This window comes from Salvia miltiorrhiza, chromosome 3 (genome assembly GCF_028751815.1).
Source record: "Salvia miltiorrhiza cultivar Shanhuang (shh) chromosome 3, IMPLAD_Smil_shh, whole genome shotgun sequence".
Classification (NCBI taxonomy): domain Eukaryota; kingdom Viridiplantae; phylum Streptophyta; class Magnoliopsida; order Lamiales; family Lamiaceae; genus Salvia; species Salvia miltiorrhiza.
In genome coordinates this window covers 23,727,917-23,745,970 of record NC_080389.1, presented here as the reverse complement: position 1 = coordinate 23,745,970, position 18,054 = coordinate 23,727,917, and the positions used below count along the sequence as shown (strand labels likewise).

The following is an 18,054-nucleotide window of genomic DNA, read 5'->3' as shown; positions in this document are numbered from 1 at the left end:
GAAATGAGAACGTGATACATGTATGAAGACATGTATCGCCAAGAGTTTATTTAGTAAATATGACAAAGCTCCGTACGACACCCCATCATCACTCATCACTGCTCAACCTGCACATTTAGAAATACATGCAGGGCTGAGTACAAGGTACTCAGTAGACATATGCCGAAAATCATATACATACATAATAACTGTAAATTGTCATGCCATTTCAATAGTATAACCAAGGGTTTTTACTTTAAAAGGCCCTAAGCATACTAAATTCATTTGTGATTCTAAAGTTCGTCTGATCAGACTAAGTTCTTTTGTAATCTATCATATCTGAATCTGTGTGCCGGAGAGGTGGCCACCTCTCACGGTCACTTGACCGGCCAACCCGCTAGATGACTCACGGTCACTGGTGTACACTAGCCAAGGCAGGATAGCTATCAACTGCTCAAGACTCGAATTCGATTACATGATAACTGGCAAAACCATATCAGATAGATATCATACTGAAATTGAAACATTTTATGGCAAGACAATACTTGAAATAACTTCAATTCAAAGATTTTGTCATGAAATAACTTGCTTGAACGTAACAGTTAAATTCATTTGATATATATGAAAGTAATGCCTACCTGATTGCAGTGTTTTGCTACTTAAGACAATGATTCTCTTTCCTTAGCGCGATAGGTTACTCAGGCGCTTTTGTTTATTTGAACCTTTGATAACACGAAACATGTGTTCGAGTGAATAATAGGAAAGATAACAACAAATGCAGTGAATCACTATTCACTCATTTCTCTAACTACCCATATTTCCTTAAACGACTGTATCTAACTCATATACAATCGTTCTTCTTTTATCGAAATACTTCATGTACCTTTGAGGATGTAGGAAAGCCCATTTTATATTATTCCTTTATTTATCCATTATAAATAAAGAATAATTTATAAAATATTTTCCTTTTCCCCATTTAATAATGCCAATCAATATATATATATTGCTACTATTAAAAGAACTAATAAGTCATTAATAAATTCTAAACATTAATTCCTGATGAAAATTTCATTGTGAGATTTTAGGAACATTTGTAAAAATATTTTAAAATAATAAAAGGAGTTAACTATAAAAAGAATTTTTCGAGAAGATCTAATAATTTTAATATTTTAACCATTTAATTAATAAATCTTTAATATTTCATTTATCAACTATTCCATCTAATATAATTTTACCAACAAGTTCTCATGAAATCTTTCTCAGAATATTTATATATCTCAATAGCTCATTTATAAACTAAAAGTGATATTTTATCAACAATAAAACTTTAAAATCCTTAATAGGAATTATTTTGAATCATTTCCATCTCAACAAAACTGTATATATTCAACTTCAACTAATAAACTGCTTTTACTCCGAACTCGTATGGAGTCTAATTTTATATCAATAGAAACCTCTTTGAGTCTAGTTTAATTAAAAAAAAAGTATGTTGAAAAACTCCAAGTAGTTTAAGAGATATAGCGATTTTCCCATCGCCTACCAGATTCGGCAGTTTCTGCCAACTGAAAGTCCAGATTTTTGAAAAATAGCAAACGTTACCTGAATGAGCTCAAATTTTATATGTAGATAGCTAACACATATATCTTCATAGAATAAAAATTTGAGAGCTAAATATCAACATATGGTTACTGAAATAATTAACCTAATCATCTGCCTCACGACAGTTTTAGCAGATACGGGCAGTAGACTTCTCGAATTTTAAAAGGGTAGTAAACGAAGTTCAAATGATATGAAACTTTGTACGAATATTTACCACACTCCCATCTATACCCCAGAAATTTCTCATAATATAATAGAAACGGGAATGCATCGAAATAAGGGCGTCAACTTACCCTTGTCCAAGTGAGCACTAATGGAAGTTGTTCGCCGGGGTTTTTTCTGGTCGTCGTTCCGCGATGGGGTTTAGCCGCGAAGGTCTACGACTTAGTTTTCCTCGTGCGAGATAGATCAGGCTACACAACGGTGGTTTCTCGATCCTTTTTCGTCGTAAGGATAGTGAGAAACGAAGGCCGTAAGTTGGCCGGTGGCTAAGTCGGGAATTCGACGTTGGCCTCCGAAGGATATTGTGGCCTTTGGTCGGGAAAATATAGAGAAGGTTTCGGCCTTTCGATTGTTGGGTTTGGTAGCCTAAAGATGGAGGAACGAGTACACGTTCTCGGTTCAGAGCCTAGTGGCCGGTCGACGAAGAAAAGGCCCGGCGAAGGGAGCTCACTTGAGCTCTTGCAAGTAAAAAAAACAAATCTTCTAAACTCTCTCTTGCCTCACACCTCTCGCTGCACTTCTTCCTTCTGCAGAACTCTCCTCAATTTATAGAGGAGTTTCTGCAGACAACAGAATCAAAATGGTGGAAATTTTGGTACCTGGAGTTGCAACTTTTGAAGATTTGATCGTTGAAATTTGCATCCTTTGACAATTGTGATCTTGCCGTGAAATTTCTTTCTCGGCGTGCTGAAGCTTTTGAAAATTGTGGATATTGGCGTGATTTTCTTCTCCTACAGGAAACTTTGGGGTGTGATGGAGTTCAGATATGCTACAGGAAGAAATCTGCAATCTTTAGAAAAACTTCTGCAGTAATGGTGTATTGGAGGTGAAGGTGGAATAGTATAGGGAATAGTGTAGGGAATAGTGTAGGAAATAGTGTAGGAATTGATGTGTTGGATGAAAAATCGAGACATACGTGTAGTGCCGTGATCTAGTTTCTCCTAGTTCCTGTAATAATTCTCCAATTCTCGTTTAATAAATACTCCTCGTATTTACATAAATTAAATCCTCAATCTTGAGATTTAATACGTGAAAGTCGGAATTAATTCGCGACTTAATACCTTAACTCATATAATGCGAAATAATAAAATTATTATGCATATGATCTCAAGTTATAATTCTAGCAATTTGATTTAAATAACACGATTTATAAAATCGGTTATAAATCTAAATTTTCTAATAATATTGATTAAATCAATAAACTGGTAAAACAAAGTCTCAAACGTATAGTTAAACCAATAAATTTAATTATTGGTTTCATTCATGACTGAATATTAAATCGCAGCTCTGTATCTCTTATACAGACTTTTGCTGAAATATTATTATCTGAACAAAATAATCACCATAAATAATTAAAAGAATTTTATAACTAATGCACATATTTAATCTAATATGTATTTAAAAGAGCGGGGCATCACATCTGCATGGGCGGAAAGCGGCACTACAAAAAAACGTGTAAATAGCGACGAAAACTACCGACGGCGGCGCCGCCGCCGGCAATTACCGACGGCACGGCGGCGGCAAAAACGGCGACCCGCCTTTTGACTATTACCGGCGCATTACCGACGGCAAAACGGGCCGCCGCTAATTAGCGGCGGTTACGCCGTCGCTAATTTAAATATATATTAATATAAATATATATTATTTATTACCGACGGCAATTGCCGTCGGTATTTACCGGCGGCAACCGACCACCGCTAATCACCACCGCCGGTGACATCCGGCGATAGCACCACCGCCGTCCGGCCAAAATTACCGACGGTATTTTTCCGCCGCTAATTACCGACGGCAAATGCCGTCGGTAATTAATTTTATTTTATTTTTTATTTTATTTATTTATTTATTTATTTTTTATTTATCATCTAATAAATTGATCAAAGATAATAATACAAAAACATTAAAATTAAATATATATTGAAATACAAGTGAAAATTTAAACATTGATTATTACTAATCTAAGATTCGCGAGTGCGCCACCACCGTCCGGTGGAAATTAGCGAGGACATTTTGCCGTCGGTAATACATCGGCCAAGACCGGCGAGTGCGCCACCACCGTCCGGTGGAAATTACCGACGACGATCTCGCCGCCGCTAATTAGCGACGGCATTTGCCGTCGGTAATTTTCCGGCAACTCTCCGCCGTTCAACGGCGGCATTTAACGGCGGAAATGCCGGCGGCGGCCGATCGCCGTCGGTAATGGCGTTACCGACCAGATGGTTAGCGACGGCGATTTGCCGCCGGTAACGCCGTCGGTAGCCTTTATCACCGGCGGCCGTATTACCGATGGCAAAATGCCGTCGGTAATCGTACGTTTTTTTGTATAGTGCGGTGACCATCCATTTAATTAATTAATTAAAAAATTAATATGATTATTATAAATTTTTAACTAAGATCAATAAACCGTAATGAGGATCAATTAATATTTAATTAATAATTAGGTATGATTTAATTGTTAATTGTGGGATCATGAGCAGACATTCGCACAGGAGACTTTTGTTCAGTTCAAATACAGTTCGATGCATCTAATTGTACGAGATATTTAATCAATATCTAAATATAATAATAAATTATAATTAAATTTAAGGGTTAAGGTGCAGATAGGCTCCTGAAGTATACGCCCTTATCGCGTTTAGCTCCCCTTACTCAATGTGTGTGCAAATTACCCCCTAAAGTTCAAAAAATCGCACACTTAAATCCTTCCGTCCTAATGCCGTCAGTCAACCGTTAGTCAATTTTTTTTTTTTTTTTAATTCGAAATCAATAGGCTTTAACACTAAGCTGCGAACTGCAAATAGAAGTCTTGTTCTCGCAATCTTTCCCCGTCATCGCAGCCAAAAGCTTGTTAGAAGATGCTGATGACGATCTCAGCTGGTTGCAGGCGTGATCGGCCGAAAACCTATACTTCAAGCAGATTTTAACTCGACAAGTCTTGCACGTCGCAGTGTTGGAGAACGTCAGAACCTCTTTGCAGCGCCGCACGGGGCACGCCGACTTCATTTTCTTCCTCGGATCGCAGTCGCCGGACTTCTCGTGACTCTCCAGAAGCTTATTCTTGTCCTCGATCTCCATCGGATCCCGTCGTCTCGATTGCGGCTGAGCAAGTCTCGCAGACCACCACTTTACAGCTGTCGGCGTCGGGTTTGGGACACTCGTGCGATTTGGCTAATCGGTGTTCTACACAAAAATACTGCAAAAAACGTAAAATCATTTAAGTCCCTTAACCAAGAACATGTGGCTGCAGTTCGCCGGAGTGAGCATGGCAACCGGAGCCGTCGTGTGGCTCAGCGAATTTGCGGCAGACAACGACCAGTTCACCAACAACTCCATTGTGGAAACCATCTGCTCCATTATGTGGCTCTCAGTCACCATAATCTCCTTCTCACAGAGTGAGTAGTAGTTCAATCTACTGAATTCACCCCTTTACTTTCAATTACCATAAATCGTGTATGTTTTGTTGTAGGAGAGAACATTAAGGACTCTGCGTCTAAGGTGGTGCTAGCGGTGTGGATATGTGTGGTTTTCGTGGTGGGAGCGAGTTTCACGGCTGTGCTGAGCTCGATGATGATTGTTCCGAGATTGGAGCCTTCTGTGAGGGAGATAGACTTGTTGAGGAACTCCAATGCAGTTGTGGCATGCAATACCAATTCCTTCATCTGTCGTTATCTTGTCAATATCCTAAATTTCAACCCCAACAATATCAAGCAGATCAACTCCATTGATGGGTATCCACGATCTTTCCAGAATGGTGAGATCAAAGCTACTTTCTTCGTGGCGCCGCATGCTAAGTGTTCCTCGCCAAATACTGCAACGGCTACGTCATATCGAGTTGATGGCAATCGGATTTTTAGCAATGTCTTCCTAAATCTGGAAAATAACCTGTTCCGCCGCCCATCTCTTTCACCGGAGAATTAAGGTTCTATGTTTCTGAAAAATGCCCAAATTAAAGGGTCATTGCAAATCATTACCAATGGGCCCCAGATTTTAAATTAAAATAAAAAAATAAAAATTGACTAATGGTTGACCCGAGGGAAAACGCAAAAAGTGATGATTTCAGATGCCCTTGTTCTTTAGTCAAGGATCTCGTGACGGCGTTAGGACGGAAGGGTTTAAGTGTGCGAACTTTTGAACTTCAGGGGTAATTTGCACACACAGTGATTAAGGAGAGCTAAACACTATAAGGGCGTATACTTCAGGGGCCTAACAAGTAACAACCCTAAATTTAATTATGGTGGGCACACCATTACCATGCATGCACATAAATTTTTTCTATTAAATCTGCCATCTACAAACTATTCATTCAGACATGTAGTCTATATCTTACCGACTGCAACTAAAAGTATAAAAATAAATATATTTACATAAATCATTTCTTTTGTGAAGGTTAAAGGGGCATGAAGACGCGTCAATTATATATGTATGTCGACGAACATTCGCAAACACTCCATAAATAGAGCAATATATTTCTAATAATACAAAAAAAATGTGGGTCAATCTTTTTGAATTTGATAGCTGCTGAGCTGCCAAAATATTCTTCGGTGACGTAAATGACTCAATACCAGCCGATCAATAATAGTAGAATAAAACAATGATAATGACCCCGAAATAATAATGTTATTTATGACACTAAAAGATAAGAACAAATAATAGCAAAAAAATCAAGGAAAAAACAATCTCGTCTCACAATTCTCTCAGGGCCTCAGGCCACTCACTCATATGCATTTTCCTCAAATTTACAAAAATGAAATACAATCAATTGGTTTTAAATGATAATTGTAAATACACTCCAATAATTGCAAGAGAATTTTGGGAGAAACCTATAATTTTTAAAGGGTTATATTTTTGCAATTACATATAGTTATGTCGGGATGTTTTTGTTGATTTACGAAAAAGCTTGTGACCAAAATTGATATTTATTCATGTTAAAATAAACTCTAACTTAAAAATAAATAAAAAGAAAAAACAGCAACAACGACAACTTCAGTATAAAACACACCTCACGGACTCTATTAACCACACACCACAACATCATCGAAGCAAAAAAATCTTGAAGGCAGCGATTATACATGGCGGAGAATAGAGAGGAAGATGTTGAGGTTGGGGCGACTAGGTTCATAGAGAAGCAGCCATTGGGCATAGCTGCTCAGACGCACAAGGAGATCTACAAGGACGACGCACCGCACCCTCTTTATGAGCACGGAGAGCTCAGATCATGGTCATTCTACCGAGCCGGAATCGCAGAGTTCGTAGCCACTTTCTTGTTCTTGTACGTCACTATCTTGACTGTAATGGGCGTCGGCCGATCGCCCACCAAGTGCGCCTCCGTCGGTATTCAGGGCATTGCTTGGGCCTTCGGCGGCATGATCTTTGCTCTTGTCTACTGCACTGCCGGTATCTCAGGTCACCTCTCTCTCTCTCACATATGCATGATGAGTTGTATTGAGTTATGGAGCCTCAAAGTGCTATACGTTAGGCCACGTATTCGGGGATCCAACTTGTTGAGGTGGACGATTGAAGTGTCTAATGACTTAAATATTGACTAATATAATAAAGAAAGTAGTTGGATGTTTACGTCATTAATTTCAGATAGTCGCGTTGGCATTTATTTGTTACTAACGCAGCTGCAATGGTATTAATACATCAAAAAGTAATACTGAACAATTAAAAGATTATGTAGAATTAGAATATTTAGTTTACGTGCAAAACTAGAATTGAATGTAAGATGGTATATTTGTTTACGTGATTGGTTGGTAAGAGGGTGAAGTATATTTGTGAATTAACAGGAGGGCACATCAATCCTGCGGTGACATTCGGTTTGTTCCTGGCTCGGAAGCTATCGCTGACGCGGGCGGTGTTCTACATGGTGATGCAGTGCCTGGGCGCCATCTGCGGAGCCGGCGTGGTGAAGGGCTACATGAAGGCCCCCTACCAAGCGCTCAACGGCGGCGCCAACTTCATCAACCACGGCTACACCAAGGGCAGCGGGCTTGGCGCTGAGATCATCGGCACTTTCATCCTCGTCTACACCGTCTTCTCCGCCACCGACGCTAAGAGAAAGTCCAGAGACTCGCATGTCCCCGTATGCATGTCTTCCTCTCCCACTTATAATCATCATTAATTATAAAATTAAATTGCATTGGTACTTATATTATGTGGTTAATTTTGCAGATTTTGGCTCCTCTTCCGATTGGATTTGCTGTGCTGCTGGTGCATTTGGCGACGATCCCGATCACCGGAACCAGTATCAACCCTGCCCGCAGCCTCGGAGCTGCCATCATTTACAACAGAGCTCATGCATGGCACGATCATGTAAGAATTCTAGTTTTACAATATGGCATGGCTTCAAACGCCTCAAATTTCTCAAGTATTTTTCTGAGCAAACTCAACTGGAGTTAACTAGTAAAATATTTATTTTACTATTTTTAATTAAGATAAAAAGCTACATTGATAATAATAATAATAATAATAATAATAATAATAATAATAATAATAATAATAATAATAATAATAATAATCACTTCTTAATCGTGAACTGGTTATATTATATAATAATTTATAATGAGAAAACTCTTTAATCGTGAACTGGTCATATTTTACTTATAATTCACAACCACAAAGTTTATTAATCATAAATTGACTTATCCTATTTTATCCACAATTCACGAGCAAAATACTTTTTAGTCATGAATTGACCTGACCCACCCTATATTGCCTAGAGTTTACACTCATGAAACTTTTTAATTAGTTGTAAACTGACCACATTTTGTCCACATTTTATAATCACGAAATTTCAAAGTTATATAATTTAAGGCTGAATTATTTAAATTAATGGCAAAATAATATCTTAATCCCCAAAATAGTATTTTTTCCCCCCTTTAGAATAGCAAAATAGATATTTTGATATATTCACTCAACTTAACTGTATATGTTGTGATTGGGCAGTGGATCTTTTGGGTTGGACCGTTCATCGGGGCGGCCCTCGCCGCCATGTACCACCAGATTGTGATCAGAGCCCTCCCCTTCAAGAGTGGTAGGACTTGCTGAGAAAGCTGCAACGTCGTCGTATCTATCGTCTTTTGGCAAGTTTCGCAAGTCCTCCCTCTGCAACTTGTGTGTAAATCAAAGGTTATGTATTAATATGCCTGTATTTTCGAATGGATAAGCTCTCTAATTTCTTTATTTTTAAAGTTTGAGGTCCATATCCTAAATCTACGTATGGTAAAAGTATGTCCGTATCCATTTGTAATTGAAAATTCTCATCTCAACGAGTATTTGCCTCTCTCTCTCTCTCTCTCTATATATATATATATATATATAGGGGCGCTAGTGGTGCCTGATCACTATTTTATTAGCAATAGAAATACCGCAACTAACATGGTGTAATTGTAGTATAAACAGCAATCGAAGATCGTATCCAAAGGGACTGACACAACGAAATAACTTTAGTTATCTCCTAAACAGACTAAAACAGTAGACAGGCAAACGAGAACAAAGAAAGTTTAATTAACTTATACTAAAACGCAAATAACGATAAATCTAAATACGTAGGAAAAATCAAATATTAACAGACAACTGATCCTAGGGTAGTAAATTCATTAACTAAATCTACGCAATAAATCTATTAATCCTATGTACCAGTTTAATCCAGTTATGACGAGAGATCACTTAATTAATCAATCACTCTCGCTAGAGCAGCAACGATCGTAGATTAGTAAATTATCTATCTCCGTTGGGTCTCAAGAAAATCTACTAACTCCCAATAGCTCCTAAGAATAGCTCCCTATGATCCACCTATCTCCGCTAGGTCTCAAGGTTAAAATCATACTCCCTCCGTCCCAGCTTTTTGTATCCACTTTTAGTTATAAATACAAAAGTGGATACAAAAAGCTGGGACGGAGGGAGTATCATACATTCCTGAATCTGCTAAACAGTTATCTCCGCTAGGTCTCAAACCGAATAGCTAAACATGCAAACTATTGGCCAAATAATTCACAAGAAATCAAGCACCAGGAATTATGAATCATAAACTGGAAAGCACAAAGGTATTAACAAATAAATCACATAAATTCAATCAACTATTTACAAACCCTAGAATCAGCTAAACGAAACTAGCCAGACATACTGAAATAAAACATAAACATAATTAAAAAGAATTCAATTATAAAAACTAAATTGTATAAAAACCGAAAAAGAATGATTGTAGCGGCTTGAATCTTCAGTCTTGATCCAAGCCTTGAAAACTAGAAAGCAATAATATTCTAAAAGCTAGAAAACTGAAATATTAAGTCTGGGAACCCTGAATAGGTACAAAGAAGACCTATATATAGTATCAGGGTAAACTACAGAGTTTTAACTCGAAAAGAACTTGAAAAACGCATAAAAACGCAAAAACACGGACTAGCGGCGACCCCACGGCGGGCAGGCGGCGGTCGCCGCCTTCTTCACTAAATTTCCACTGGACGCGGCGGGCGCACGGCGAGCGCCGCCCGATCGCCAGCCACGCCGATTTCTCGGCGGGCTGAGCGGCGGTCGCCGGCTGGGTCGCCGAGCACTGCCCAATTTTCCTTCATCAGCCGGCGGTCGCCGGCTGGGTCGCCGGATGATCGCCGGCAGCTCCGTTTCTTCCTTTTCTCGAGCTCTTCAAGCTCGTTTCGTCGATTTTCGCATCCGGAACACTTGTAACTTGATATTTGGATCTTCAACATCCATATGTAGCTTTCAAAACACTCAAACCTAAAGCAAAATAACCCAAACCATACCCAAAAGCAATATCACAAAAGAATATGAAACTTAAACCAAATGATATCACAACCAAGCATAATTCTAGCACTTTGAACACTTAAACACTCCTAAAAACAATGCAAAATGAGTGTTTATCAACTCCCCCAAACTTACATCATTGTTCGTCCTCGAATAATGGAAAGAATAAACTCAATAAACACGAATGGGCATAAATTTGGATCACAGAGGCCTCAGAAAAACGTAGAAAGTTAGAATTCTCAAATCTCCAACAAGTAAACACAAAGTTCACCAATTAAACACAACTTAAAGCAAAATCAACCTTGAATTTCAAACGATTGAATCTCACTATGTATGTGTATCACTCAACTCTCAATGTGTAGAATGGGACGTGTATACTCTCATCGAATTCAATGCAATGCAGATCACTTACCATAGGCTTGCCAATCGTCTACAATCTCCATCGCTAAAAGTGTGCCAGGACTAAGATCAAAAAAGTCTTTATTTTTGGGTTATAATGTAGGGACATTGGTTAAGGTAGGGAAATATAGGCTAAGTGACTCAAAATAATTAAGAACACCAACCTTATAACTTCACAAATCAAGTATGGAATAAATTCCATCTTCCTCCCAACTATGCCACCATAATCATACAACTCAAGGGATTTAGTCATCACAAAACAGAACTAAACACTCTTTTATGCTCTCCATTTATTTCCAAGAAACAAAAAGTCGATTTTCTAACAAATATCTCAAAGTACACTCGACTTCACACTTTTTTTTTCTTTTTTTCTTTTTCTTTTCTTCTCTCTCTCTTTTTTTTTTCTTTCCACAACCTTTCTAGAGCTTATAAGAGTAAATAGTATCATAATATCATCCCTTCTTTTTCATGAACCACTATGATATTCACCACATAAAGATTCCCATATACTACATCACCCCCTATCATCCAGCTAAAGAATAAAAGCTAAATAGACTCAAAGTGGATAACAAAGGATAAATTTTTTCAAGGACAGTGTTTGGGATAATAATGTGGCTAACAAAAGAAGGCCTAAAATCATCTCCTAATCCTGAGCACAACAGCAACCTCGACACAGAAACCATGGCAAGTTCTAGAAGATCACCACATGCACTGACAAAACTCACAACAAAGAATAAACTGTGTATGATAAACAGTTATAGCTCAAATCCTCACAGGTTTATTCAACGTCCCAAAATCAAGGTCAAAATCACCCTAAATTATACAAATTAGTTCAAATTATGCTCAACTTATCAAAGAAGATTGAATTCTACGAAATTTTATCAAAGAAATCATCATAAGCCCCTCACCAAAAATCTAATGGAGTAATAACCAACTCAAAAGCATTGCAGCAAAGCACCAACCAACTAAAACATAACAAAACAAGCAAACTAAAGAACAAACCAGACTCCAACACGCTACGAAAACAGACCAAACACGAGCAAAACAAACTAAGACAAGTGAATAAAAGCAAGAAAAAGCAAGAAAAATAATGCAAAACATAACCAATCTCCATCCCCCTCCCCCAAACTTATTAAGGAGCAAAAGCTCGAACATAAATTTGGAGGGAAAAATAGATAAAGGTTATGTGATGCATACTTACAGAAACGCAATCAGGAGGCCGGTGGATCACGAAACCGCCGGTACTCGTGTAAAAGCTCTTCCTGCATAGCCATCTGACGCTCTATCTCAGCTCGTTGATACTCCTCAAACTGCTGCTGGCGGCCGAACTGCTCACGTGCATAAGCCTCAAACTCTGCCTGGCGTCGGTCGGCCTCTTGCTGCGCCATTCTCATAGCCAAGAAACCAACAAAGATAAAGCAATGAAGCTCCTAACTTAGCAAAAACTTCCATTAAAAACCATCCCCCTAATCCACAACTCAATCCTTAAATCTCACCATTCCAAGCTAACTCTATTCATATGAATAAGCAAAGCAAAACATATCATGAGCAAAGCCTACTTTCCAACACAAATTCAAGCTAAACTCTCCAACAAAGTAATATGCTAGCATCAATAAAAACATAAGTAAGATGAACAAGTAAACCACTAGTGACTAGCATGCTTCAATCCACAACTAAACTTCACAAAATAAAGCACTACACTAACTACTCCAATATCATAAAATCAAGCTAAATTACCAAGCTAAGCTAGAACAATAGCAAAAATCTTAGTAAAACTAGAAAGAATAACAATAAAAGCAAAGGATAGAAGTGAGTTACCTTGAATCTTTAGCAAAAATAAGTGAAGATTTACAAACCCAACACAAAGACCTTCCACTTGAATGTAGGTGATTAAGTGGAAGAACACTCAAAGTATTCGGATGGAATGGAAGATTATGATGTGGGTAAGAGATGTGTGGAAGAAATTTGGTGAATTTGAAGTGAGTTGGGAGTGATTTGATGAAGAAAAGTTGTAATTTTCGTGGGTTTTGGAGTGAGAGAGTGAGAGATGTGAAAGAATGAGGAAAAAGGGGGAAAAAACTACTTTAAAACCTACCTCCCGCACGCACGGCGACCGCGCGGCGACCGGGCGGCGGTCGCCGGCTCCTTTGAAAAAATTTGCCTGACCTCGGCGGTCGCCGGCCCTGCGAATTTTTTTTTTAATTAAAGAACAGAAAAACGGTAAAAACTAAAAAAAACAACTAGGAAAAATGAAAAAGAACTATTAAACTAAAGAAAAACAAGCTAAAAGAAAGAAAACAAAAAAAAATTGGGTTACCTCCCAAAAAGTGCTAAAATTAACGTCTATAGCTGACGGTACCTCAAACTCATGGGTCATTGAATTCAACAACTTCAAGACCACGATCCACGTTAGACTTGAAGTACGGTTTGAGACGATGACCATTGTGTAACACCCCGTACTTTTCCTTATGTTGTGAGGTAGTGTCTTAACACTATTGAGAGTACTGAGATGTCGAGATGCGAGACTACTTTTTTTTTTTATGACCAGATAAGACAGATTGTCTTTTTAATAGAGATATGAGTGGACAAACCAATGATAGAGTTAGAGTGAAGAGATTTAAGAAATGAGTTGAGTTAGAGATACTGATTGAATTGAGTTGAGATTTTATTTTATTTCCGACTACCGGGAAAAGAATTACCGGATACCGAGTTATCAGAGATTTACTGTCCTATTAAGAAAATAGGAATAATGAGTTTGACATAGAGTCGAGGAAGAAAGAGTGAGAACCTTGATGAAAAGAGTCGGTCAGAGAGACGTCTAGTTTGTTTGTGTTTGCCGACTGCTTTGACGTGATATTATGTGAACTTACGTGACTAATTGATTATGTGATTTTTGTTACGTATGTCTTTATGAGCAAATTATTATATTTTTTTATTTGAGGACTTTAGCGCTTGGAATTTTGATTAAGTTTTCAAAGCAAGTGCGGTTTATTTTTACCGAGAAATCGAATGATGTCGGTTTATGGAAATTTTTCCAAGCATAATATTTTTTTTAAATTATTTTTCCTACGAAGAGGAATATTATAATTGAGTGAGTGCACTAATAATAGTGCTATAATTATTATTTTGGTCACATGAATAATTATACTATGGTATTTTATTAATGAGTGACATTTCCATAGTTATTGTGATTTTTATTTAATCACCCTTCTCACACTTTATTTTAATTTCACTACCATATGTTATATGCCTTAAATGACTAAGTATAGAGTTTGAGAGAGTAGAGATTGAGAGTATATTATGGAGAGTGTAGAGATTAGAGAGAGATTAGAGGGAGAGAGATCATCCATTAATTGCAAATATTCTCCAAGATTTGGAAATCTCCTTTAAAGATCACAAGATCAAATTCAATCTTGCAAAGCCAAACCTCTCTCTCCCTCACTACAATTTTCGGCCATCATCTCTCTCCCTCACACACATTTTCTCCCAACACACACTCATCTTCTCCATTTATCAATTCCACCATTTTCCTCCATTGATGGAAACCTTCGAAGCTTCCTAAAATATTACCAAACACTTCAAATCACTCTAATATCCTCCATAAACCTATTCTATCCACTTATAATCAAGAAAATCCTTGAAGAAGAAGCTCCAAAGTAGAGTGAGAAAGTGAGAATTTTGGTGAGAACTTGGGTAAGTGGCCATGTTTTTTTTAAATTCTTGCTTGAAGGATGTTGTGTGAGTGTATTCTTGAAAGATGAAGCAAGAAAATCACCCCTCCCTATTTTCCATAATTTTCGAAAAAAAGGGTCTCCATCCCTTCAAAAAATTTTCTTTTTCTTTTCTTGATTTGGGGTGAAAAATGAGAGTTATGTGATGTGTATTGATGTTTGATATATGTTGTGAAATATGTGTCTTGAGATGTGAAACTTTGATGGAAGTTAGTTTACCCAAAAAGGGGAACTATAGAGTCAATGAGTTAAATGATGAATTGATGATGTAGATGAGTTCATGAGATGTATATGATGATGATTGATGGAGTAATTTGGGTATATGATGTCGATGGATGATTTTGATGTGAGTTAGTTTAATAAAATTAGGGATATGTGTAATCATGCACTAATTTGTGAATTGATGGTTTTGATGTGGGATTAATTGGTTAAAAATGAAAGATCTATAAGTTGATTAAAGATTTGTGTGTGTTTGTAAAAAAATTTCAAAGAATTAGTTTAGTAAAAATTAGGACTTTCTAGTCTATGTGTTATTTAAGTGGTTTTGCTTGAGATGTATGTTTTTAAGCATGATAGTAGTGTTTTTGTATATTTGATTAAGTCTATTGTAGGCTAAATAAAATTTTGGCTTATTTTAGTTTGTATGAAATTTTGAGTTTTTATATGATGTGAGTTTGATGCTTTATAAAATAAGGTTTAATTGCTCTATGATCATTATGAGAACTTTATCCTTGTTTGTTGAGAGTTTTATGTTGATACATGGATTTTCTATAAAATCTAGTTTATATGATAAAAAGAGAGTAAATATGTGAATAATGAGTTATATGATGTAAATGATCATATTTGAGTATTTGAGAAATTTCGAGCATGATATTGAAAAGGAATTTGTTAGATACGTTCGTTGAAATGTTTTCTATGAGATTTGAGTTGATGATGAAAGACAAGAGTCGAGAGTGTATATTACGAGTATTTTGATGTATTTGAATGTTTTTAAGTGCTTTAAGTGCTTAAAATGAGTTTTGATGAGTTTGCATGGTTTAAATGTTGAGTTGAGCATGTTTGTTTGTGTGTATGTTTCGGAGTCGTTTTTCACGACGCGCTGACTCACTGTTTTCGAGGGGTTCTTGATACCCAAACACCCTGAAAATTTTATGGTAAGTATATTTGAGAGTCTTGAGAATACCGGTAAAATTTCAAGTCATTTGGACTTCGTTTGCTATTTTTATAAAATGTAAAACTAAAACTGCTACATTCTGCCGAATTGTTCGGTGAGTAGCCAATAGAGTCATCGTTTCCAGTAGCTTTCCTTAGCATTCTGGAACCCAAATTTTTATGGTTGAGACCTGCGTGTCTTAGCTAAGTTACCACAAAATTTCAGATCGTTTTGACAACGTTTACTATTTTTAAAAAATCAAACTTTTCGATTGCTAAAAACTGCGAATATGGTAGACTGTAGTAAAACAGTCATATCTCCTAAAATACTTGGAGTTTTTGATCCTACTTTTTTTAAATGAAACTAGACTCAAAGAGGTTTCTTTTGTTATAAGTTACGACCCCAGGAGAGTTCTGTACAGAGTCTGGTGAGGTTTTAAAGTTGAGTTAGTGCAGAGTAAAGCTTGTTTTCGACTTGTCTATGTGTGTTTTTAATATGCTTAAGTGTTTATACTTGTTTATGTGCTTGTTTGCTATGAGTTTGAGTCGAGTTGAGAGTTAAGTCAAAAATTGGACGTGTGAATCCTTAGAAGCCGAGTATACCTAGGGATTGAGTTATAACGGGTAAATAGACGTTGAGTGAGAAGTTAAAGTAAAGAAGAGATTGGATTTGGAAATTGAGTTCTGACTAAGGTTTGTTTTATCACATGAACCTTCGATGACGATGACGATGTGATGATGACATATGAAGGCCCGAGCGAGACGAAGAAGTAAGTTGCCTGATTTCTTTCCAGAATAAGCGAAGGACTTCAGGTGGGCAATATTTTGAGTATACATATATCATACGAGCTTTCGAAACTGTTTTGATGATGTTATGAATTTATCAAATGCTTTGAGATAAATGATATTTGAGAACTGTTTGACTTGCCGATTTTTGTTGATAATGACTTGTGTGTTACCCTCTACTGAGACGAATTCGGTCCTGCCACAAGCGGGATTTTGTGCACAGAGGTGACTGTGAGCCGTCTTCGGGTCGGCCGGTCACGGTACTTGAGAGGGAGGCCTACTTCTCAGTACCTTTGATAATAACGAGTTGTAGATGTGGTGCATACATGTTGAGATCTTTGACTGCAGTCGTTTCTTTATGATATCATGATTATTAAAACTGCTTACACAGGTTAATTTACGCTAAATTTATTCCTGTGTATTGCTGAGATGGGGCAAGTTTCAAACCTATAGCTCTAAGAGCACATTTCTTGTTTTTCGGCGTTTGCTCACTGAGTATTATGTACTCATGCCCTGCATGTATTTCTAAATGTGCAGGCTAAGCGAGGAGCGAGATTGGTCTGGTGCTAGTGGGGGAAACGTTTCAATCGATGTAATTATGTTTTCGTATTGCCTTCATGTTAATAGAGTCTTGAGGATTGAGATACTTTGTTTTCTTTTGAAATCAAGCAATTTACTCACGGTTATGTGTCTTCATACATGTAATCGATTCGCCTTTTGCTGCGATACTCTGCATTTTATGATTCCTTATGAAAAATGAGCTATACCCGTTTTGTTTTTGTTCGTGAAATTCCTGATAATTAAAAAGTTATAACGACGTTGACGATTTTACCCTTGGGTTCATTTATGATGATTTTCCTTAGCATGCTTTGATGCAAGCTTCCGCTTGATGTTCGACCTATTCTTCTTATCTTTTATTCTTTTAAAAATAGTCGTATCGATACTCGTACCCCACTATCACTAGTGTCGGGAATCGGGCTGCGACAGGGTGGTATCAGAGCAGGTCATCTGCTCTGAGTCTATTGCTTGACTGAGTTGAACCTTTGATTGCTTCTACTCTTTAAAATTGAGTACTAGTCTAATTTGAATTCTTAGGCTAGTTTGAGAGTTAGTTCGAAACGAAACCCCAGCACCCCATCTCCTCCGGCTTAACGAGGTAAGAGGTTGATGTTGTTTCTTGTTGCTTTCCTGTTGAGAGCTGAGTTTGATTCACTAATGAGTTGTGTATTGTTATGATGACGGAAATGTTTGAGGTGATGGATTCTGATATGAGGCAGTTGTTGTGCCCCCACTTCCCGAGGAGCTGTTTCCGATTGCACCTCCACCCCCAGCTGATCCGATTCCAGTTTCATCTGAGCCTCAGATTGAGCGAGTGCCCTATGATCCTTATCCGAGGGTCGTTCCCTTACCGGAGCCGAGAACGTTGGAG

The 18,054-nt window shown here is 37.5% G+C and overlaps 2 protein-coding genes and 1 long non-coding RNA gene across 3 annotated transcripts; 2 read left to right on the top strand and 1 right to left on the bottom strand.

The window, feature by feature from the left end:
- Positions 1–4,557: 4,557 nt before the first annotated feature.
- Positions 4,558–4,869, bottom strand: LOC131018547 (zinc finger AN1 domain-containing stress-associated protein 12-like). The gene has a single exon (XM_057947262.1). It carries the CDS (start codon positions 4,867–4,869, stop codon positions 4,558–4,560), a length of 312 nt encoding a protein of 103 aa, XP_057803245.1.
- A 1,595-nt stretch (positions 4,870–6,464) lies between these two features.
- On the top strand, positions 6,465–9,075 carry LOC131015668 (probable aquaporin PIP1-4). Its single transcript, XM_057944089.1, has 4 exons — positions 6,465–7,197; positions 7,581–7,876; positions 7,966–8,106; positions 8,740–9,075. Exons 1-4 carry the CDS (start codon positions 6,864–6,866, stop codon positions 8,839–8,841), a joined length of 873 nt encoding a protein of 290 aa, XP_057800072.1. The 5' UTR covers positions 6,465–6,863; the 3' UTR covers positions 8,842–9,075.
- A 5,251-nt stretch (positions 9,076–14,326) lies between these two features.
- Positions 14,327–17,404, top strand: LOC131015669 (uncharacterized). The gene is made up of 3 exons (XR_009098646.1): positions 14,327–14,649; positions 16,591–16,652; positions 17,163–17,404. It is a non-coding gene; the product is annotated as an uncharacterized LOC131015669 (long non-coding RNA).
- Positions 17,405–18,054: the final 650 nt, after the last annotated feature.